The sequence below is a fragment of the Equus przewalskii genome, chromosome 10 (genome assembly GCF_037783145.1).
Source record: "Equus przewalskii isolate Varuska chromosome 10, EquPr2, whole genome shotgun sequence".
NCBI lineage: Eukaryota > Metazoa > Chordata > Mammalia > Perissodactyla > Equidae > Equus > Equus przewalskii.
Window position 1 is genome coordinate 5859456 of NC_091840.1, and position 22276 is coordinate 5881731.

Sequence of the window (22276 nt, forward strand, 5' to 3'; positions counted from 1 at the left end):
ATGCATTGTTTCCAGTTCCTATCATCCTCAAGAATGACGTGGGTCTAATCTAATGCCATTAATGAAAACTAACAACTTTTCTAAGACCCCATTCCACCCCCACCCCCACCTTTGTAGCTGTTCTGTCCATCTTTCTAGGATTTTGAAGTGTTTGTTCTGTGAAACCAGAACTTTGATTTTAGTGTCTGTAGTAAGCTGAATACTGGCCGCCAAAATATCCTTGCCCTAATCACAGGAACCTGGGAATGTTAATTTATATGGCAAAAGGGACTTTGCAGGTGTCATGAAGTGAAGGAACTTGAGATGGAAGATTACTCTGGATTGTCTGGGTGGGCCCAAAGATGTAATCACAAAGGCCACAATAAGAGGGAGACAGAAAGAGATTCTAGGCCTGAACAGAAGCTGATGTGACCACAGAGGCAGAGATTGGAGCAATGTGGCCACAAGCCAAGGGATGCCAGCAACTGTTAGAAGGTAAAAAAAGACAAGGACATGAATTCTCCCCTCAGAGCCGCCAGTTCACAAGGAACCAGCCCTGCCATCACCTTGTCTTTCGCCCAGCGAAACTGCTTTTGAATTCTGACCTCCCAGGCTGGGAGATAACAAATTTGGGTTGTTTTAAGCCACTGAGTTTGTGGTACTTTGTAACAGCAGCCCGAGGAAACTCAAAACACAGTCACTTTTTCCTCTTGAGGCAATTCATGAATGATTGGCTCATCCTGCAGGTTTACCTGAGGTTTTTCTGCCATTTTCTGATATTCTTGTTTCTGAACATTGGGCGGTAACCTGGGCACGAAGTCCACAGCCAATGCTTCCAAGAGTGGTTTTCTGACATTGGCAACACGTTGGGTGTCTTTTTAAGACTTGCTTTCAAAATCTTGCCATGGCATTAGCTTCCTTGTCTCCTCTATTTTGTTTGTAGTGATTGATTTTTAGCCCAGTTGGCCTTTCTAGGGCACAGGTGATAGGCAGAACTAAGATGGCTCCCAAGCTTCCTGCCCCTGGTGTAGACACAGTTTGATCCCCTCCCCAGGTGTGGGCAGAACCTGCGGACGGGATGGGATGTCTCTCCCGGATTAGGTTGCTAGTAAATTGACTTTGAGTTAATTAAAAAGGAGATTATTCTGGGTGGCCGTGACCCAGTCAAGTAAGCCCTTCTAAGGAGGGTATCTAAGAGATGCTCTCTTGCTTGTCTCTGCATGGCCCCTAAGCAGGAGACCATGAGGCCGAGATTGAGAGCAGCCTCTAGGAGCTGACCTAGTGACTCTAGGGTGACCCTCGGCCAACAGCCCACAAGAAAACGGGAGCCTCAGTCCTCCCACCAGGAGGAACTGAATTCTGGCAACAGCCTGAATGAGCCTGGAAGACAGCCCTGAGCCTCAGAGGAGGCCACAGCCTGGCCCAGACTGCAGGCTGTGTGGCCCTGATAGAGAACCCAGCAAAGATGCGTCTGGACTCCTGACTCACAGAAACTGTGGGACAATAAACTCATGTTGTTTTGGGTGGCTATGTTTGTGGCAATTTGTTACATAGCAGTAGAAATAGAATTCTTGTTAAATGACTTGGCGCATCACTGAGAGTAGTCCCAGAGCTGGAGTTATGGGAGGGCCATTAGGCCCCTCCAGTGAGGCGGCTTCTGACCTCAGAAGCCCCAAGCTCTGACCAGGTGAGGTCCTAAGATGTTGTAAATCTCTAATGCTTCTTGGAATTTTGTAAGTTCCTCGTCAATGGTAGGGAATTGCTTTGCTAAGATTTTATGGTCTCCTAGTGCCTGGGCAGAGCCCACCACCACCAGGGGGATGCCAGGCAGTCTCCTAACAAGAGCTGGTGCATTTGCAGCTTATCCGATGCCAGTCAATAGATTTGGACCAAGCTGCAGGTGACCTTTAAGATTATCATTGCCTGAAGTTGGATCCTGACTAAAGATGACGTGATGAGGATCATAGTACAGCCTCTGGTCGGGGTCAGATATACCTAAAAGAGACGGCAGTAGGGCGACTACTAGCTCGGGCTTATGGAGAGCCATGGGGTTTTGTTTTTCTCCCACATTTAAAATTGATTTTTATTTTTATTTTTTTAAAATAGACTTTTTAAAGAGCAGTTTTAGGTTCACAGCGAAATTGAGAGGAAGGGATAGAGATTTCCCATTTATCGCCTGCCCCCTCTATCCACATCCCCCACCAGAGCGGTACATTTGTTACAACTGATGAGCCTACATGGACACATCATTATCACCCATAGCTTGTCTATGCGTTCACTCCAGTGTTGGCCAATCTATGGGTTTGGACAAATGTGTAATGGCATGGGTCCACCGCTATAGTATCATCACACAGAGTCGTTTCATTGCCCTAAAAATCATCTGTGCTTTGCCTATTTACTCCTCCCTCCCCCTAACCCCTGGCCACCACTGATCTTTTTACTGTCTCCCTAGTTTTGCCTTTTCCAGAATGTGATAGAGTTGGAATCACACAGTCTGTAGTCTTTTCAGACTGGCTTCTTTCACTTGGTAATATGCATTTAAGTTTCCACTATGTCCTTCCGTGGCTTGATAGCTCATTTCTTTTCAGTGCTGAATAATATTCCCTTGTCTGGCTGGGCCGCAATTTGTTTATTCATTTACCTACTGAAGGACACCTCAGTTGCTTTCAAGTTTGGCCAGTTATGAATAAAGCTGGTATGAGCATTTGTGTGCAGGTTTTGAAGTGGACATAAGTTTTTGGCTCCTTTGGGTAAATACCAAGGCCTGTGATTGCTGGATCATATGAGAAGAGTATGCTCAGTTTTCTCAGAAGATGGCAAACTGTCTTCGAAAGTGACTGCACCATTTTGCATTCTCACTGGCGGTGAATGAGAGCTCCTGTTGCTCCACGTCCTCGTCAGCATTTGGCGTTGTCAGTGTTCCAGATTTTGGCCATTCTAATAGGTGTGTAGTGGTGTCTTGTTTCAATTTGCGTTTCCCTGATGACATTCCTGGTGTTCGTAATTTGTGTCTTTTCTCTTGTGTTCCTGGTCAGCCTGTCTAGAGGTTTATCCATTATCTTAATCTACTTAAATAACTGGCTTTTGGTTTCATTGATTTTCTCTGTTGTTTTCTGTCCATTGCTTTCTGCTCTGATCTTTATTATTTCCTTTCTTCTGCTTACTTTGGGTTTAATTTGTTCTTCTTTTGCTAGTTTCTTAAGGTGCAAGCTGAGGCCATTGATTTCAGACCTTTCTTCTATTCTAATATCAGCATTTAGTGCTATAAATACATCCCTCAGTATTGCTTTAGCAGCATCCCACAAATTCTGGTTTATAGTTCGAAATACTTTCTATATCCCTTTTGATTTCATCTATAATCCATGACTTATTTAGAAGTGTGTTATTTTGTTTCTAAATACTTGGGGATTTTCCAGGGATCTTTCTGTCACTGATTCCTAACTTAATTCCACTGTGGTCAGAGAATATAATCTGTACAACTTGAATCCTTTTAAATTTGCCTATTTTATGGCCCAGAATATTGTCTCTCTTGGTAAATGTTTTCTGTGCCCTTGAGAACAATGTGTCTTCTGCTGTGGTTGGGTGAATGGTTCTGTAAAAGGCAGTGAGTTTGGCAGTGTTGTTCAAGTTTACTATCTCTACTAGGGTTAAACTGTGTGCCTCCTGCACACCACTCTCCCGAAAGATGTTGAGATCCTAACTGCCAGTACCTGTGAATGTGACTTTATTTGGAAATAGGGTCTTTGCAGATGATCAATTGAAGATGAGGTCATTAGGATGGGCCCTAATTCAAAACGACTGTGTTCTTGTAAGAAAGGGAAATTTGCACAGAGAGGCAGACATACGGAGAGAAGAGGACGTGGAGACACAGGGAGGATACCAGCTACAAGTCAAGCATGCCCAAGGCTACCAGAAGCTAGGAGAGAGCACGGAACATATTCTCCCTCACAGCCTCAGAAGGAACTAACCCTGCCAACACTTTGAGTTCAGACTTCTAGCTTCCCGAACTGTGAGACAATAAATTTCTGTTGTTTAAATCACCCAGTTTGTGGTACTTCGTTATGGCAGCTCCAGGAAATGAATACGACATCCTTGCTGATTTTCTGCCCACTTCTGTCGATTACTAAGAGGGTTATTGAAGTGAACAACTGTGATCGTGGATTTGCCCGTTTCTCCTTGCAGTTGTCGCAGGTGTTGCTTCATTTTGAAGCTCTGTCATTAGGTGCGTAAACATTCAGGATTGTTATGTCCTCTTGATGAACTGACTTCTTTATATTAAGAAATGACCTTTTTATCCCTAGTAATATTCTTAGTTGTGAAATCTACTTTGATATTAATATAGCAGTTTCAGCTTTTTTTTCTTTTATGAGTGTGAGCATGGTATATCTTTGTCCATTCTTTTTAGTTTTAACCTATTTGTGTCTCTCTATATAAAGTTTGTTGTAAGCAGCATATAGTTGGGTCTTGCCTTTTTAACCAATCTAACAATCTCTGTCTTTTAATCAGCATGTTTAGATCATTTACATTTAATGTGATTATTGATATAGTTAGGGTTGAGACTATCACCTTGCTATTAGTGTTCTATTTGTCCCATCTGTTCTTTGTTCCCTCTTTTTCTGCCTGTTTTGTATTATTTGCGTGATTTTTTTTTTACCTCCTTTGTTGGCTTATTAGCTATAACTCTTTGTTATTTTAGTAGTTGTTTTAGGGTTTATAGGTTTACACCTCTTTAGCTTATCACAGTCTGCCTTTAAGTGATATTACACCACTTCACAAATAGTATAACAACTTTACAATAGTATATTTCCAGGGACCTTTATTCTGTGGTCAAACAAACTTTTTCTGAAGGAGCCAGTAAATATTTTGGGTTTTGTGGGTCATATAGTCTTTGTCACAATTACTCAACTCTGCTGTTATCGTGTGAAAGCAACCATAAACAATTCATGTATGAATGGGTGTGCCTGTGTTCCAGTAAAATTTCATTTACAGAAACAGATGGTGGGCTGAATTTGGCGCACGGGCCATCGTTTGCCAACTCCTGCTTTACGCTATTGTTGTCATGCATTTTACTTTTTTCATATTTGTTGTAAACCCTACAATACATTGTTCTTACTTTTGTTTGGTCAATTATCTTTTAAAGAAATTTGGACAATGAGAAAAACATCTTATATATTCATCCATATAGTTACAATTTATTCCTTTGTGTAGATCCAGGTTTCCATCGGGTGTCGTTTTCTCCCTGCCTGAAGGATTTCATTTGACATTTCTCGTAGTGTGAGTCTGCTGTGGATGAATTATCTCAGCTTTTGTAAGTTTGAAAACATCTTTGCTTTTCCTCTGTTTTTGTTTGCTTTCTAAATACCTATGGTCTGTTGTAGAAAGTGTCCCGTGTGCACATGAGAAGAATGCGTGCTGTGCCATTGTTGGGTGGAGTAGCCTATAGATGTCTGCTGGTCTGGGTGGCTTATAATGTTGCTCAAACCTTCTATTTTCTGTTGACCTTCTGCCTCTTTGTTCTATTCCTTATCGAAGACAGGGTATTGAAGTCTGCAGCTATTACCGTTGAATTGTCTATTTCTCCCTTTAGTTCTGTAAGGTTTTCTTCATGTATGTTAGGCTCTGTTGCTAGGTTCATATACATTTTTAAAATTATGTCTTCCTGATGAATTTACTCTTTTATCCGTATAAAACGTCCTTGCTCCTAGTAACGGTTTTGTCTTAAAGTCCATTTTGTCTGGTATTAGTATGGGCGCTCCAGCTCTCCTTTGGTTACTGTTTGCATGCTATAATTTTTCTATCCTTTTACTTTCTAGCTATTTGTTTCTTGACTCTAACATGTGTCTCTTGTAGGCAGCATAAAGTTGGATCATGTGTGAGCTGGTTGGGTGTTTTTTAGGTTTTCATTTAATATTTATTATCAGTGCTTTAATATAGAATATTTTGCAGTGATTAATGACATGTGGATGCCATCAGTTTTTCAAATACCAAGTGCCAATATTTTCTGATAAACATTGATTTTCGCAAAATGAAATAACCACACATAACACAATTTCAGGAGATGGTTATACCATCAGCGTTATTCACCCAGATGACGAAAGGGCAATACTTAAAATCATGCACATCATTTCCCCATTTCATAAAACTTCTTTTTAAACGTCTACAAACTTTGCCAGCATGGAAATATTCTTCAAAAACTTTGTGATAACATAAACTAAAAAATTTACTTTGGAGAAGTAGGAAGCTGTTTTTCAAATTTTGGCTTCAGATTTTTTTTTAATTGGTTAAAAAATATGGTGAGAAGTGTATTGAGAGAGGTGGAGAAAAAGAAGCTTCCAGTTGATGGAGTCAATGTGTCTGAAAATACTTCAGGAAAATAAAGGGAAAACTTCAAGAGCTGGAATGTATTATAAAAGTCTTTCAGCAGGATGAACAGATGAGAAGTTCTTGCATCAATTGCACCCACAGGAGATAGGTCGTCTTGAAGAATGCTTGTTTATAGAATCTTCTGTAAGACAGAGTTGGCTATCTCCAATGATTCATCTTTTACAAAAACAGTATCATAAGAGCCCATATACTTTTCTAAAAACTCATCCAGTCTATCATTTAGATATCCAGTTTCCAGAATGCGTTCAACATTTGCTACTCCATCTGCCATTCTTAAGTCTTGGGAGTTTCCCAGCAGAATTTTGTTGTTCTTGTCTTTTAGTTGATTGAAGTGGTAAGCAATATCCAGAGATGTAGGGCCTGGATACAGGCACCTCGATGATTTGGTCTTCTCCCATCTTCCATTTCAAGGTGAATATGTACTGGGCCAGTACCATCTCTGCCACCAGGATACACACTGGGGCTGGCTAGTGCGCCCTCCTTGCCCATGGCCACCCAGTCCACGGCCAGGGCCAGGGCCAGGGCCAGGGCGACTGGGGCCTCCTGGATCGTGTTTTTAAATCCCTCCTGCCAATCTTTGTCTTCTGACTGAAGTGTTTAATTATTGATAAAGTAGGGTTTACATCTTCCATTTTGCTATTTATTCTCTATACGTCTTAAGTCTTTTCTCTTCCATTCCCCTATTGTCGTCTCTTGTATTAAATTAATATATTCTAGGGTGCCATTTTAATTTCTTTTTTGTTTCTTCTACTGTATTTTTTTTTTTTTTTTGAGCTGTTTTCTCAGTGGGACCATAGCAGTGTTCAGTGTAGGGCTGATCATTCTCCACTTCTGAGGCAACACCTTTCTGAGTACTCCGCCCGCTTAATTATGAGATTTCTTTTCCAAACTGGCTGGTAGAAACAGGCACTGTTCCCAGCTCCGTGAGAGTCTGGGCACTATTCCCTCCAGCTTTGCAGATGGTTCTTCTCCCAGCCTTGCGTGGTTTCCTCACATGTGTGCGCTGATCATTTCTGTGCTGACTGCCCGAGGGGGCCCCTCTCAGATCCGTTGAGTCATCTCTGTGCGCATCTCCTTTCTTTCTGGTAGTCTGTCCTGTGAGCTCTTCTTGCCTCGGTAGCCCTGAATGCTCAGCTCTGTCTCCTCAACTCAGGGAGTCTGCTGGGCCCACTTCAGGCCCGCTCCCCGCCCTGCAGCCTGGAGCCTGTATCGAGGGGTAAGCTGAGGCGCTCACATAGTTTGCCTCCCCATTTTTCAAGGGTTGCTAGCCTTCATTAGCTGATATCCAGTGTCTAGAAACCACTGTTTCATAGTTATTGTTGCTTTTGGATTCTGGTTTCTGGTTGTTACACACAGGAGGGTAAATCCAGGCCCTGTTACTCCATTTGGGCTGGAAATGGAAGTAGTCATCATTCTTTTTTTAAAAGATTCTTAATATTCTACAGACTGGGTGTGCCATAAATATGAGTCCTCTATTGATAATCTAGTTTATAAACAATGCCACAGACTCTGTCTTTGTACATATACCTTGGCTTCCTGTTGTGAGAGTCCATAGAGAAAATTCCTATCTATGGAATTTCTGGGTCCAGGGTTTCTGCATTTCCATTTTAAATGTGTGGTTTACTTGCCCTGCAGTGTACACTTTTATCATCAGCAATGGGCCAATGATGGGGCAGACTTTAGATTTTAAACCTATTAAATACCCGTGTCCTTTGTAGACTCAGTGAGAAGTGGAGTGCGTCACTTGTATTTTGCAGTTTTCCCCGTCTTTTATGAGGGAAATTACATATTGTGGTGTCATTTGAAAACGTGCAGATTCTCAAAAATATAGAGACCTCTCCTTCAAGAATGTCAAAGTCTGTCTTGGGCCCAACTTAGTTTTGGGTCCTAGAAGTTATCTTTCTCCAAGAGCCCTAAATAATCCTAGTCAGATGTCCGAGATTTCCTGCCCTCCGAGTCTTATAGTGAGTATTTTTTACTTATTGTTGCTGATTTCTTTCTTCCTCTTCAACCAGGGCTCAGACTCAACAATAGGACTTCCCAAGCGCAAAGGGCAGGCTTCCTTAACATCGAGCGACGCGACTTCAACCGGAGGCTCCACCAAGCATTCAACCGCTGACCAGCCTCTGGAATCTGCTAGTGGTTTTGGCCCAAGTCAGCCTTTATCGGCAACCAGTGGCACAACATACCCCTCTGAAGAGATGAGTAGCAGAGAACGAAGCAGACGTCCCTCTCCTGCTGTGTTTCCTGGTGGAGAACAGCACCCAAGGGCCCGTGATGAAGCTGGCCTGGCAAAACCCTATCACCCCGCTGTGTCTCAGTTCAGAGTAGAGTCAGATCGTCGCAGGGCTAGAGAGCAGCACAGCTTGGCACATCCAAGAAGAGATGAACGAGATGCACACCCTGCCCCATTTCAACAGGACTTACCCCCAGCTACCTCTGCCAGAGACTGGCATCCTCAGGTGTACCCAGATCAGCATGGGGGAGTGTACATTAGCCAGGGTCAAATCTATCCAAGGCTAGATCAGCATGACTTAGGACCATTAGAAACACCAGACATGAATCAGCTTGCATTGCTACATCCTAGCACTTATCATCCACATGGCATAGTACCCCACAGCACGGGTCAGCTTGGTGTGATGCCACCAATGGTACCTGGCAGAGACCAGCAAAGATTGGAACTACCCAGGACAGATCAGCCTAGTATGGTTCCACTTAGCACATATCAGCATGGTATGATACTTCCTGGCACAGACCAACGTGGTGTAGAACAGCCTGGCATGGATGAGAATGTAATGGGACCACTTGGCATGGATCAGCATGGATTGGTACCTCTTGGAATGGATCAGCATGGATCTGTAATATTTAGCATGGATCAGCAAGGATTGGGACTGCCTAGCATGGATCAACATGGATTGGTTCCACCTCTTAGAGATGAGCGTGGTTTGGTATCACCTGGTTTGATGCAAGTTGCTGCAGATCAGCAAGCTTTTGTACATCCAAGTTTGGAAACGTCTGGCTTCATACAACCTGGAGCAAGTCAGCCTGCTTTGGTCCAGGCTGGAGCAGGTCAGCCTGGTGTAGTCCAGCCTGGCGCAGGTCAGCCTGCTTTGGTCCAGCCTGGCGTAGGTCAGCCAGGTATGGTCCAGCCTGGAGCAGGTCAGCCTGGTGTGGTCCAGCCTGGTGTAGGTCAGCCAGGTATGGTCCAGCCTGGAGCAGGTCAGCCTGGTGTGGTCCAGCCTGGCGCAGGTCAGCCTGGTGTGGTCCAGCCTGGCGCAGGTCAGCCTGGTGTGGTCCAGCCTGGAGCAGGTCGGCATGCTGTGGTCCAGCCTGGCATAGGTCAGCCTGGTATGGTCCAGCCTGGAGCAGGTCAGCCTGGTGTGGTCCAGCCCGGCGCACGTCAGCCTGGTGTGGTCCAGCCTGGAGCAGGTCGGCATGCTGTGGTCCAGCCTGGCATAGGTCAGCCTGGTATGGTCCAGCCTGGCGTAGGTCAGCCTCGTGTGGTCCAACCTAGAGCAGGTCAGCCTGCTTTGGTCCAGCCTGGTGCACGTCAGCCTGGTGTAGTCCAGCCTGGAGCAGGTCGGCCTGCTTTGGTCCAGCCTGGAGCAGGTCAACCTGGTGTGGTCCAGCCTAGTGCACGTCAGCCTGGTGTGGTCCAGCCTGGCGTAGGTCAGCATAGTGTGGTCCAGCCTGGAGCAGGTCAGCCTGGTGTGGTCCAGCCTGCAGCAGGTCAGCCTGGTGTGGTCCAGCCTGTTGTAGATCAGAGTGCTTATCCACCTGGTTGGGCACAACCTGGTACATATCTACCTGGTTTGGTCCAACCTGGTGCAGATCAGCCTGGCTTGGCCCAACATGGAACAGATCAGCCTGGTTTGATGCAACCTCATGCATATCTACCTAGTTTGGCACAACCTAGCACAGATCAGCCTGGTTTGGTGCAACCTGGAATGGATCAGCCTGGTCTAGTCCAACCTGGGGTAGGTCAGCCTGGTTTGGCGCAGCCTGGTTTGGCGCAGCCTGGAATGGATCAGCATGGTCTAGTCCAACCTGGGGTAGGTCGGCCTGGTTTGGTGCAGCCTGGAATGGATCAGCGGAATTTGGTCCAAACTGGGGTAGGTCGGCCTGGTTTGGTCCAACCTGGAATGGATCAGTGGGGTTTGGTCCAACCTGGGGTAGGTCGGCCTGGTTTGGTCCAACCTGGAATGGATCAGCAGGGTTTGGTCCAACCTGGGGTAGGTCGGCCTGGTTTGGTCCAACCTGGAATGGATCAGCGTGGTCTGGTCCAACCTGGGTTAGGTCAGCCTGGTTTGGTACAGCCTGGAATGGATCAGCATGGTCCAGGCCAACCTGGGGTAGGTCAGCCTGGTTTGGTACAGCCTGGAATGGATCAGCGTGGTCTGGCCCAACCTGGGGTAGCTCGGCCTGGTTTGGTGCAGCCTGGAATGGATCAGCGTGGTCTGGTCCAACCTGGGGTAGGTCAGCCTGGTTTGGTGCAGCCTGGAATGGATCAGCGTGGTCTGGTCCAACCTGGGGTAGGTTGGCCTGGTTTGGTGCAGCCTGGAATGGATCAGTGGGGTCTTGTCCAACCTGGGGTAGGTTGGCCTGGTTTGGTGCAGCCTGGAATGGATCAGCAGGGTATGGTCCAACCTGGGGTAGGTCAGCCTGGTTTAGTGCAGCCTGGAATGTATCAGCGTGGTCTGGTCCAACCTGGAATGGATCAGTGGGGTTTGGTCCAACCTGGAATGGATCAGCATGGTTTGGTGCAGCCTGAGAAAGGTCAGCCTGATTTGCTGCAACCTGGTGCAGGTCAGCATGGTTTGGTCCAAACTGGAATGGAGCAGCGTGGCTTGGTACAACCAGGTGCAGGTCAGCCTGGTTCAGTGCAGCCTGGCACAGATCAGGGTGGTTTGGTCCAACCAGCTACAGATCAGCCTGGTTTGGTCCAACCGGGCTCAGGTCAGCCTGGTTTGGCGCAGCCTGGCGCAGGTCAGGCTGGTTTGGCGCAGCCTGGCTCAGGTCAGCCTGGTTTGGCGCAGCCTGGGGCAGGTCAGCCTGGTTTGGCGCAGCCTGGCGCAGGTCAGGCTGGTTTGGCGCAGCCTGGGGCAGGTCAGCCTGGTTTGGCGCAGCCTGGCGCAGGTCAGGCTGGTTTGGCGCAGCCTGGGGCAGGCCAGCCTGGTTTGGCGCAGCCTGGCGCAGGCCAGCCTGGTTTGGCGCAGCCTGGCTCAGGTCAGCCTGGTTTGGCGCAGCCTGGGGCAGGTCAGCCTGGTTTGGCGCAGCCTGGCGCAGGCCAGGCTGGTTTGGCGCAGCCTGGCGCAGGCCAGGCTGGTTTGGCGCAGCCTGGGGCAGGCCAGCCTGGTTTGGCGCAGCCTGGCACAGGCCAGGCTGGTTTGGCGCAGCCTGGGGCAGGTCAGCCTGGTTTGGCGCAGCCTGGCGCAGGTCAGGCTGGTTTGGCGCAGCCTGGCGCAGGTCAGCCTGGTTTGGCGCAGCCTGGCTCAGGTCAGCCTGGTTTGGCGCAGCCTGGCGCAGGTCAGCCTGGTTTGGCGCAGCCTGGCGCAGGTCAGCCTGGTTTGGCCCAGCCTGGCGCAGGTCAGCCTGGTTTGGCGCAGCCTGGCGCAGGTCAGCCTGGTTTGGTCCAACCTAGTGCACGTCACCTTGGTTTTGTGCAACCTGGAGTGGATCAGCGTGGTTTGGTACAGCCTGGCACAGATCCACGTGGCTTTTTAAAGCCTAGCATATATACGCCTGGCTTGGTTTCACCTGATATATATCCACCTGGTCCAGTACAGCCTGGTGCATATCTGCCTGGTTTGGTACAGCCTGGTGCCTATCCACGTGGTTTGGTCCCATCTGGTGTCTATCCTCATGGTTTGGTTCAGCCTGGTGCCTATCCTCATAGTTTGGTCCAGGCTGGTGCATATCCACATGGTTTTGTGCAGCCTGGATTAGATCAGCGTGGTTTGAGGCAACCTGGTACAGATCAACAAGGCTTGATACCACTAGGCACAGAGCTTCGTCGCTTTCCAACATTCCGTGCAGATTCTCGAAATTTTATATCACCACGCCCATATCAGCATAGTGTGGTACCTCCTGGCAGAACTCAACATGGCCAAGTGTCACCACTACCAGCCAATCAAGATTTGGCATTGCCAGGTATAGACCAAGAGGGTTTGGTACCACCAGAAACTTACCAGCATGGTGTAATGCATCCTGGCACAGACCAGCCTAGCCCAGCACCATTAAGCACAGGTGTGAGATCTGCACGCCTGGATCAACAGCATTTGGTATCTCCTGGCCCAGATCAACGTGACCATGCCTACTCCACCCCAGTCTCCCAGGGTGTAGATCGTTATGTCCAGGTAGATGCGGATCCAAATCAAACATATGCTTCAAACCAACTGGGAGTTTCTACCCAGACGACCCCTACCCAAGATGCCACCTTTTTCAGGAGGGAAACCTCCCTTAACTATCTCGACCAAGTCTCATCAGAAAAGATTGACGTCCAGAGTGAGAGACGTGAGTCACTGGATAAACTGGCTCCCAGCTTCCCTATGGCAGTGGAAACATTTCGTCTGATGGGGGAGCTCATCGGCCTCTATGTAGAGCTAAAGGAGAACATGAAGGATCTGGATGAGCAGGAAGCTGGCCAAACTGACTTGGAAAAGATCCAGTACCTGCTCGCCCTGATGGGTGGGTGCTGCTTGCGCAGAGGAGAGGCCACTATCTTCGTTCTAAGTTGATTTCATCCTTTTCTCCGCCTGGCCTCAACTCCTGGCAGCTGGGCCTCTTCCTGAGTCCCTGAAAATAGCTTGTCCATTCTTAGGCATTCTGGGTCCTCCCGTCCCCTTCAGGGTCCGAAGGATACAATTAAATCCAGAGGAGCGAAGGAGCCTCAGGAGAGGAATGGGGCAGGTTCTTCTGCCTTTGTCAGACTCTCTGGATGCCTCAGGAAAAACGCTGGGGCAGGGAAAACAACAGAGTTGGCCAGTGGGCGGGAGAAAGAATGTTGAAGAATTAAACTTAACCTTTGCCCATTCACAACTCTAGGCCCAGAGAACAAGAGCGAGTTTAGATTTAGGGAGAAATTGTGGGTCAGTGGTCCCAAAGCCGTGTGGGATATTAAACATGAGGTGGCTTTTTCATGGGCTAAGGACATTCATCTCTCCCTTCTTCCCGTCCCCTCTGCCCCAGTCACCAGGAAAAGCGGGATTAGTGCTGTGTCCTCTTGCTCCCTGGGGCGGCTTCACTGGGGGCTGGAAATGGGGATTGGGAGCCCACGGGGAATCTAACCCTTCTGACTGGAAGGCCTCCATTTTCCATAGTCAAAAAGACCATACCCCCTGACCTGCAGGAGCAGCTGAAGACTTTGAAGACCTTGACCAAAGAAATTCGGCAGGAAAAAGCAAAGGTGAGGAAGAGACCCGCCTCCTTGCCTTGGAGAGCCAGCCCTCCTTCAGTTGTGTTGTCATGTTCCACAGTCCTTTCACTTACATTCTTCTCTCACTGGATCTTTTCAATCTTGTCAGACAGAAAATGTACTTCAGGTATCATGGTGTTCAATTCTTGGGTCTAAAACCCAACTCTGAAAGCTGTTAAGATTCAGCTGGGCCAATAAGGAGGCCTTTGCTCCTTTATGGCCTGTAGCTGTTTCCAGTAAAACCCACTGTCCCTGGGACAGCCTTGGACTCAAGTCTGTGGGACTGTCTGGGGCCAGTGGTCATGGCAAGAGGCTACTGGGTCTTCATCGTTCTCTTCCTGCCGTCTGTCTATACCATGGGAGGGATGGATGTCAGGGAGGGATCTTGTTTTTGGTCAGAGGGTTGGATTAGGATTCTGGAATAGGGGAGGGCCTTGCTCAGGCTGCAGAGGCATGTTCGGAAAACAGACAATTCAAGCGTGCCTCACCCCCTCTTCCATTGGGTTTGTAGCTGGACAAGATGCAAAAGGTCGTGGAGGGCGATGCGGAGCAAGAAATAGGAAAGGACATGAAAACTGGCCAGCTGACCATGCAGCTGGGCATCCTCAGGTAAAATGCCCTTGCCACGTGGAGCTTGTGTCCTGGCGTCGCTTATTCTCAGTCGAGAAGGTGATGGCAGCTTTGGTTCACTTGTGCTCTGAACTGACCACTGTCTTTCACCTGGATCATGCCTGCTGTTCAGGTTGCCCAAATCTAGTTCAAGTTGCTGGTAGAAGTTTCCCAGGTTCTTAAAACAGCTCAGTGCCAGGGCTTGGAAGAGCCAAAAAAAAAAAAAAAATGTTTCTTAGACTCTGTCCCCAGCTGGAGGCTGGAGGAGAGCGCTTGCTAGAGCCCCTCAGAGGTCACTTTGCAGTGTTAGCTCTCACCTGCTAGAAGCCTCCCAGGCCAGGATGCTGGACACCCACCTCCGGGACAGGCCAGGCCTTCGACTCTCTAGACAGCCTGCTGGAGGCGGGAGAAAGAGCCTGGTCTGCATCCTCCTCATCCCTCATGGCTGGGGTTCAACGCTGGTGGGCCCCGGCCCCTGGGCCGGCGGTGGGGCCAGGCCATCTCTTGTGCACGCAGAGTCACCGTGGCTGACATCGAGAAGGAGCTGGCTGAGCTGAGGGAGAGCCAAGAGCAGGGCAAGGTCAGCATGGAAAATTCAGTCTCCGAAGCGTCCCTTTACCTGCAGAATCAGGTGAGGATTCCACGCTCGTCAGCCGCAGGGACCAGAGCCCTTCTCAGAGTCGGCTGTTGACAGTGAGGGCCGCCGTGCCCTCCGGCCACCCCTCTGTGTGTGTGGGGGAGGGGGTGACTTATCGAGGGTTCAGCCCCTTCTGATCCAAAACCAGCTCTGAGGCTGCAGGTACACGGTCAGGTGTGTCCCCTCTAGCAGGGAAGGGCACCCCTTTCAGGCCAGTCTAGCAGCCTTGAAATCTTTTTCTCTATCTTTTTTAATTATATAATTCACATATCATGAAACTCCTCCTTTTAAAGAGAACTAGGTAGTTCTTAGTACATTTACACAGTTGTGCAGCCACGACCATGATCTAATTCCAAAACATTTCATCACCCTGAAAAGGAAGCCTGTACCTATTAGCAGTCACTCCCCATCCCTCCAACCCACTAGCCTCTGGCAGCGGCCAATCTACCTTCTGTCTCTCAGGATTCACCTAATCTGGACATTTCACGTATGTGGAATCATACAACACGTGGCCTTTCGTATCTGGCTTCTTTCACTTTAGCACAATGTTTTCAAGGTTCATCCATATTGTAGCATGCACTTCATTCCTTGTTATGGCTGAATGATGTTCCATTTTGTGGCTAGACAACAGTTTATTTATCCATTCATTGGTTGAAGGACATTCGGGTTGTCTCTATCTTTTGTATAATATGAATAATGCTGTTATGCACATTCATGTACTGGTTTTCGTGTAGACATATGTTTCCATTTCTCTTGGTTATATGCCTCTGAGTGAATTGCTGGGTCACATGGTAACTCTGTTTAACCATTTGAGGGTCTGCCAAACTGTTTTCCAAGTGGCTGCACCCTTTACGTCCCCACTGGTAATGTACAAGGGTTTCGATTTCTCCACATCCTTACCAACACTTATTTTCCTTTTTTGTTTTTTAATTATAGCCGTCCTAATGGGTGTGAAGTGGCATCTCATTACAGTTTTGGTTTGCATTCCCTAATGACTAATGATGTTGAACGTTTTATCATGTGATTATTGGCCATTTGTATATCTTTGGAATTTGATGTCTATTCAAATCCTTTGTCCACTTTAAAATTGGGTTATTTGTCTTTTTATTGTTGAGTTGTAAGAGTTCCTTAATATTCTGCATACTAGACGGTTAGCTGATATATGATTTGCAAATATTTTCTCCCATTCTGCGGGTTGTCTTTCCACTCCCTTGTGAGTAGAAGTGCCCGCCTTTAAATCTTAAGTAATGCTTTCCTTGGTCACCCCAGAATGTTCTCAGTAAGGAGTGTCTGGACCAGGAGTGGCCCTCTGAGTGCTCGTAGAAGAAACAGATAGGAAAAGCCACTGAGTGCAGGGGGCTCATGTCAACAGCCCTTTTGTGCTAGAGGCCCCATTCTGGGCTGGCTCCCAAGTTTGCCAGAATAGTGGTGTGTACCATTTCATGACCCCAGATCTGACTGTCCCGTGTGGGGCTTGAGGAGCAGCAGAGTGCGTGAGAGTCACCTGTCATTCCAAAGCTCAGGTCTGACCTTAGCAACCGCCAGGGCTTCCCCAGGGCCACACTTCAGAGAGGAGCAGCTCCCTGCTGGGCACACCCGGCCTCCTGTCGCAGCCTCTTCGGGGCACCGCCTTCCACACTCCCCTCCCACCACCGCGGCCTCCTGCCTTTCTCTTCACACACCGCTGCTTTCTCCTGCTGCTTCTCTTCCTGGAATGTCCTTCTCAACCTTGTCTACCCGGAGGGCTGCCACTTATTCGTGACTCCACTGAGATGCCCATATTTGGGGAGGTGACTTCCTCTCTTCTAGAGAGAACTCACCTGCCCTCTTTATCCCGGGGGCCCTTGGACATGCTCTCTCGGCCTCTTCAGAAGCGTGTCAGCTCTCCTGGTTACAAGCAGCACAGTCTCGTGAGAGCAGGCAGAAGGGAGCTGGGTTGAGAGTACATACATGTACAGGGGCCTGGAAAAAGCCAGGCCGAGGAGGCAGTCTGGTTCGGGCCACTCCCTGTCTGTCTTTTTGTGTCTGTTTTTGTGTGTATCTGTGCCTCTGTGTCCATTTCTTTATCTGTCTCTCTGAAATACCCCCCACATCTCTCTTCCAGTCTACTCTCAAACAGCTGTCTTGCCTCTCACACATGGTCCAAATGGCTGCCCCAGGCCCTGCAGAGTCACACACTTCTAAGAGAGGGGGTTAGGTTGGCCAAGCCCCTTTCTGAGCCAGGCGACACGTCACAGGGCTTTGGCCAGTCTAGGGACTGTTGCCCTTGAACCAGGTGCCTACCCAGGACCAATCATTTTGGTGACAAACTGGGACCATGGGGTACAGAAAAGAGCAGGAGAGCCATTGGGAGGAGCTGGTCTGGCCCAGACCACGAGAGGCCTCATAGTGGCAGCAGCTCCTGTTACATTCTTTTATTGTTGCTTACGTGCTGCATGGGGACAGAGCGTGCGTGAGTGTGCACGAGTCACATCCCCAGGCCCTGGAGCAGTGTCTGCAGACTGACTAACGGACATCACCACTCGAGGACTGACTGGAGGGGATATGTTCTCGCAGTGCGCCATTGGGCGGGCTGCAGAAAGGTCCAGAAGGCTCCCTCCTGCAAGGGCTTCATTCAGCATTAGTGCTACACTCCCTGAGAACTCTGTTTGCTATTTAACAGGTGGATGAGCGCCTCCCACGTGCCGCACATTCTGCGGGGCACGGAGGGTGCGGCGACTGCTCAGGTCGTGGCAGGCGAGGGGCAGGAAGCAGCTGCTAGCAGTGACAGCGTGGGTGGAACATGGCCGTGCCTCGCTCACTGCTCTGCGCCTGCCTTCTCTCCTGCACCCAGTTAGACAAGCTCAGGACAATCATCGAGAGCATGCTGACCTCGTCTTCCACGCTGCTGTCCATGAGCATGGCGCCTCACAAGACCCTGACAACCTTGGCACCGGGCCAGATTGACCCTGAGGCCACCTGCCCAGCCTGCAGCCTGGACCTGAGCCATCAGGTCAGCACGCTGGTGCGGCGCTACGAGCAGCTCCAGGACATGGTCAACAATCTGACTACCACCCGGCCGTCCAAGAAAACCAAGCTCCAGAGCCAGGTGATTCCGCTGGCTTCCCCCCGGTGCAGCTGCCTGTGCCCCACAGGGGGAGCCACAGCCCGGAGGCCCACGGAGCGGCGAGGGGCTGAGAGAGCTCCCCACCGAAAGAGTGCTTGGACCTAAGGGCCAGTTTTCCGTGGTGGAGCCCTTTAGTGGTCCCACAAAAGTCCCTGGTCCTTGCATAGGGTCACAGCAAAGGCAGCAGCAGAGCTAACTTTGGGCACAAGGGACCATGGGGAAGAGCTGGCTCCATGGAGTGGGACTGCACAGCTGGCTGAAGGGTGGAGCAGTGCCATTCACGTGCCTCAAGGACACTGGTGTAGCTTTAGGGTTCACTGACCCCCCTACACCAGTCTTCCGGATGCCCCTTCCCGATTCCCCTCCAAAGAGCAGGCTTGCTGGTGGGGGCAGGGAGAGCCACAAGTCCCCGAGTCCTGCCTCTTGGACTCTGGAATTCAGATTCAGTCAAAGGCAGGTGAGGAGATTGTAGGCCACACCCCATCTCTCAGGGGCCACAGGGCAGCTCGCCACTCCAGAGCCTGATGACCTCTACTGATCACCCCCACCGGCCAACCATGGTCCCTCAAGGCTAGCCCCTGGGGAGGTGGGGGACTGAAGCTTGTGTCCCTCGAGTGGACACGTGGAAAGGGTAGTGAGTCTCCCCACTGTTGGCGGGAAGTTGTGGAGCCAACTGAGGAGAGCCAGAATGGGGTCTGAGGTTGGCCTATCTGTGGGGTGATATTTGAAGGGCCAACTTCTCAGAGGCAGCAGTCCCGCTGGGGGGTGCCCCAGCAGCCTCAGGAGCCTGCCTTTGTCCCTCCTGCCGCAGGATGAAGAGCTGCTGGGCCATGTCCAGCGTGCCATCCTGCAGGTGCAGGGCGACTGCGAGAAGCTCAACATCACCACCAGCAACCTCATCGAGGACCATCGGCAGAAGCAGAAGGACATCGATGTGAGCAGCCCGCAGGGTGGTGGGGGAGAAGGCGAGGCTGCCCCCCACCCCCGCCGCCCACCCCAGCCCTTCAGTTCCTTGCTCCTTATTCTCTGCTCCCCCGGCTCCCAGGTGTTGTACCAGGGTCTAGAGAAACTCGAGAAGGAAAAGGCTAACAGGGAAAACCTGGAGATGGAGATTGGCACAGTAAGGGCCGGGCCCAGAGGAACCACCTGTGTCCCAGGAGGTCTCACTGGGCATTCTTCAAAAGGCCAGGAGTGGAGGGGAGCCCATGGGGGGAATATGGGCTCAGTGACAGGGGTTCACACCTCAGGGGAGTGGGGCCCCTCTCTGTCCCTCTCCCATCTGGAAGGCCCCCTCCTCTCTCTCCGGGCAGAAAGCCGACAAGAGTGCCCTGGCAGCCAAAGTGAGCCGTGTCCAGTTTGACGCCACCACAGAGCAGCTGAACCACATGATGCAGGAGCTGGTGGCTAAGATGAGTGGGCAGGAGCAGGACTGGCAGAAGATGCTGGACAAGCTCCTGCTAGAGATGGACACCAAGGTGGGGGCAGAAGGAGCTCCAAGGCCCCCTGGATTGGGACAATGCCACCTTCCCTGGGTGCTGCAGGGACCCTCACCTGCTTAGTCAGAGCTCAGCTGACTTCCGCCACCCTCACCCACAGCTGGACCGCCTGGAGCTGGATCCAGTGAAGCAGTTGCTGGAGGATCGGTGGAAATCCTTGCGACAGCAGCTCAAAGAGCGCTCCCCACTCTACCAGGCAGATGAGGCAGCCGCCATGCGGAGGTGGGGCCCAAAAGACAGCGGGGGAGGTTGGCATGCTCTGCAGGGGGAGGGCAGGTCGGGGACTTGGGGCTCCCCAGATGAACAGCTCCTGCCAGCACACAGCGTGCTCCCGGGGAACGGCTGATCCTGCCCAGGCCTGTCCCACAGTTGGAGTGACAGAATTTTAGAGCTTGAAAAGCTCTTCTAGCTCAGGCCAGTTCATATCACAGCGGAGAAAGGGAGGGGAGGGAGTGTAAGGCTCTCCAGGCATGGGTGTGCTACGTGCTCAGCCATTGGGACAGGGAGAGGGGCTACGTGGGGACCTGGCCTGCGGCAGGGCAGAATCCTGGGATTTCCATTATTGGCCACCAGAGGGCCCCCGAGCTTTACACAGGGCACCCCTCAGGGGCCCTTTGGAACCCTGCTGGCTTTGGGTTAGGATAGGTGGGTGCTGGATGAGTGCAGGAACGGGCATGTCTAGAAGCTGGTGTGCTCCTGGGGAGCAGGGCCGGTTCTGCCTCCGGAGGTCTGGGGCCTGCCACCCTAGTGAGCTGAGCTTGGAGCCTGCCTGGCCTGCAGCGGGCCAAGACCTCCTGAGTTCTCCACCTCTCCCATCCTGGGCCCAGTGGGCAGGGCACTTACCCTCCGTGTGTATCCCATTCCTCACAGGCAGCTCTTGGCACATTTCCACTGCCTCTCATGTGACCGTCCCTTGGAGACACCTGTGACTGGGCAGTGAGTACCCACACCAGGCCGACCCCAGCTGGTGGCCGTAGTGGGGGTGGGCACGGCAGGGCTGTGTCTCTTCCATTCCCTACCTGCCTCCAACTCTCGTCCTTTCCTTCTCGCCCATCTATGGGTCCATTCCTGTACACCTGGACTGCTTCCTACCCTTGGGCTCTCCCTGCAGCCCTGGGTGGGAAGTCTCCTCAGGCAGGTGGAATGTGGGGAGTGGGCGGTGGATCTGCATGGCGGGATTCCTCACACTCTGACCCTCCCCTTCCCTCTGCCCAGAATCATCCCTGTGACTCCTGTGTGCCCAGGCCTGCCCGGGCACCGTTCCATCCGCCCCTACACTGTCTTTGAACTGGAGCAGGTCCGGCAGCAGAGCCGCAAGTACGGACAGCGGAGTCCCGCACGGCTTTGCAGGGGAGGCAGCGGCAGACTGGAGGGCGTGGGGAGGGCTCCTCCTCCCGGTGGGACAGGCAGGGCACTAGAGCGATTTCTGAGTAGCCCCAGCCCTTCCCAGGGCATGAGCGTCGGAGCAGGAAGAGTGAAGCCCTAGGAATCACCTGCCTCTGGGTCCCTGTTGGGAGCGGGGTGGGACGTTGCCAAGGGTGCCGGTTCCCTCTGAGGGTCCCTCTTCACCACCTCACACCCCCCAGATGCTTCCGCGCTCTCAGGAACCCCGGCTGGGAGGAAGGGAGGGGTCTGACATCACTCAGCGAGAGGCTTGGCTCAGTGAATGTGGGGGGATAAAGGCGGTGGGGGGGGGGGGGGCATGTTTCACACTCCCTCGGCTCCTGCCCTCCTCCCTGCAGCCTTTCCACCTCCTAAGGATGGGGCTTCAGCGGAAAGGATGGTTTTCAAAGTGCTCTCTGGAGGCCTAGTGGTTCCAGGTGTGCGGGGCTAGGTGTGCGGGGCCAGGGAGAGGCCAGGCCGACTTCAGCCCTGGCGCCCCCAGCGGTAGCTAGAGGCGCTCGGCTTCTCTCCATCTGGCTCTCCCGCGCTTCTTTCCCGTCTCAGGAAACCTTCCCCGGCGAGTCTGGCCATGGGCCCTGGGGTACTGTGGAAAGGGCTCCTGCCCACACAGGGTCCTGCTTAAAGGGGGGTAGATAAAGGGGTGGAGTGGGCCGGGGTTTCGTCTGAGCTAGGGCTCGGGCGGGCGGTGCGGCTGCCTCACCCCTCACCCCGCCTCTGCCCGCGCCCGCAGCCTGAAGCTGGGCAGCGCTCCCTTCCCTCGGAGCGACCTGGCGCAGATGGAGCGGAGTGTGGGGCGCCTGCGCACCATGCACTCCAAGATGCTGATGGACATCGAGAAGGTGCAGATCCACTTTGGAGGCTCGGTCAAGGCCAGCAGCCAGATGATCCGCGAGCTGCTGCAGGCCCAGTGCCTCAGGTCCCCCTGCTACAAACGGTAGGACGGCACAGACCGGGCCCTGGCCATGGGGCTCGGCTCTGCCCCCCACGGCCCTGCGAAGGCCTCACCGCATGCTGGGGAAAGCCCTGACAGGGGGAGTGCGTGTGTCAATGTGAACGTATATACGTGAGTGAGTGTGAGAGAGAGTGGTCTCAGGATGCCCCGCGCAAGGTTGCTCCGCCTACTCACCTGCCCGTCCCTCGGCCTCCCTTGCTCCTGGCTCACAGCGACCCCTGAAAAGAGCTGCCTCTGGCCGGCCCCCACCACAGGTGGGTCCCAGGTCACTGCTCCCAGTAACTCCGCTGTCTTC

The 22276-nt window shown here is 51.3% G+C and overlaps 1 protein-coding gene across 6 annotated transcripts in view; it reads left to right on the forward strand.

The window, feature by feature from the left end:
• The window catches only part of QRICH2 (glutamine rich 2), a 32144-nt gene that overhangs the window by 6650 nt on the left and 3218 nt on the right, over positions 1 to 22276 (forward strand). For 4 of the 6 annotated variants that reach the window (XM_070559942.1, XM_070559943.1, XM_070559946.1 and 1 more), the window contains 12 exons: positions 8379 to 13050; positions 13683 to 13768; positions 14289 to 14386; positions 14903 to 15017; positions 17857 to 18111; positions 18941 to 19063; positions 19175 to 19249; positions 19440 to 19604; positions 19726 to 19847; positions 20496 to 20561; positions 20841 to 20942; positions 21760 to 21963. In XM_070559942.1, coding sequence (XP_070416043.1) covers positions 8379 to 13050; positions 13683 to 13768; positions 14289 to 14386; positions 14903 to 15017; positions 17857 to 18111; positions 18941 to 19063; positions 19175 to 19249; positions 19440 to 19604; positions 19726 to 19847; positions 20496 to 20561; positions 20841 to 20942; positions 21760 to 21963 — 6083 coding nt within the window. The remainder of the gene's footprint in view (positions 1 to 8378; positions 13051 to 13682; positions 13769 to 14288; positions 14387 to 14902; positions 15018 to 17856; positions 18112 to 18940; positions 19064 to 19174; positions 19250 to 19439; positions 19605 to 19725; positions 19848 to 20495; positions 20562 to 20840; positions 20943 to 21759; positions 21964 to 22276) is intronic. The other 2 variants (XM_070559947.1, XM_070559944.1) reach the window with 2 other exon arrangements.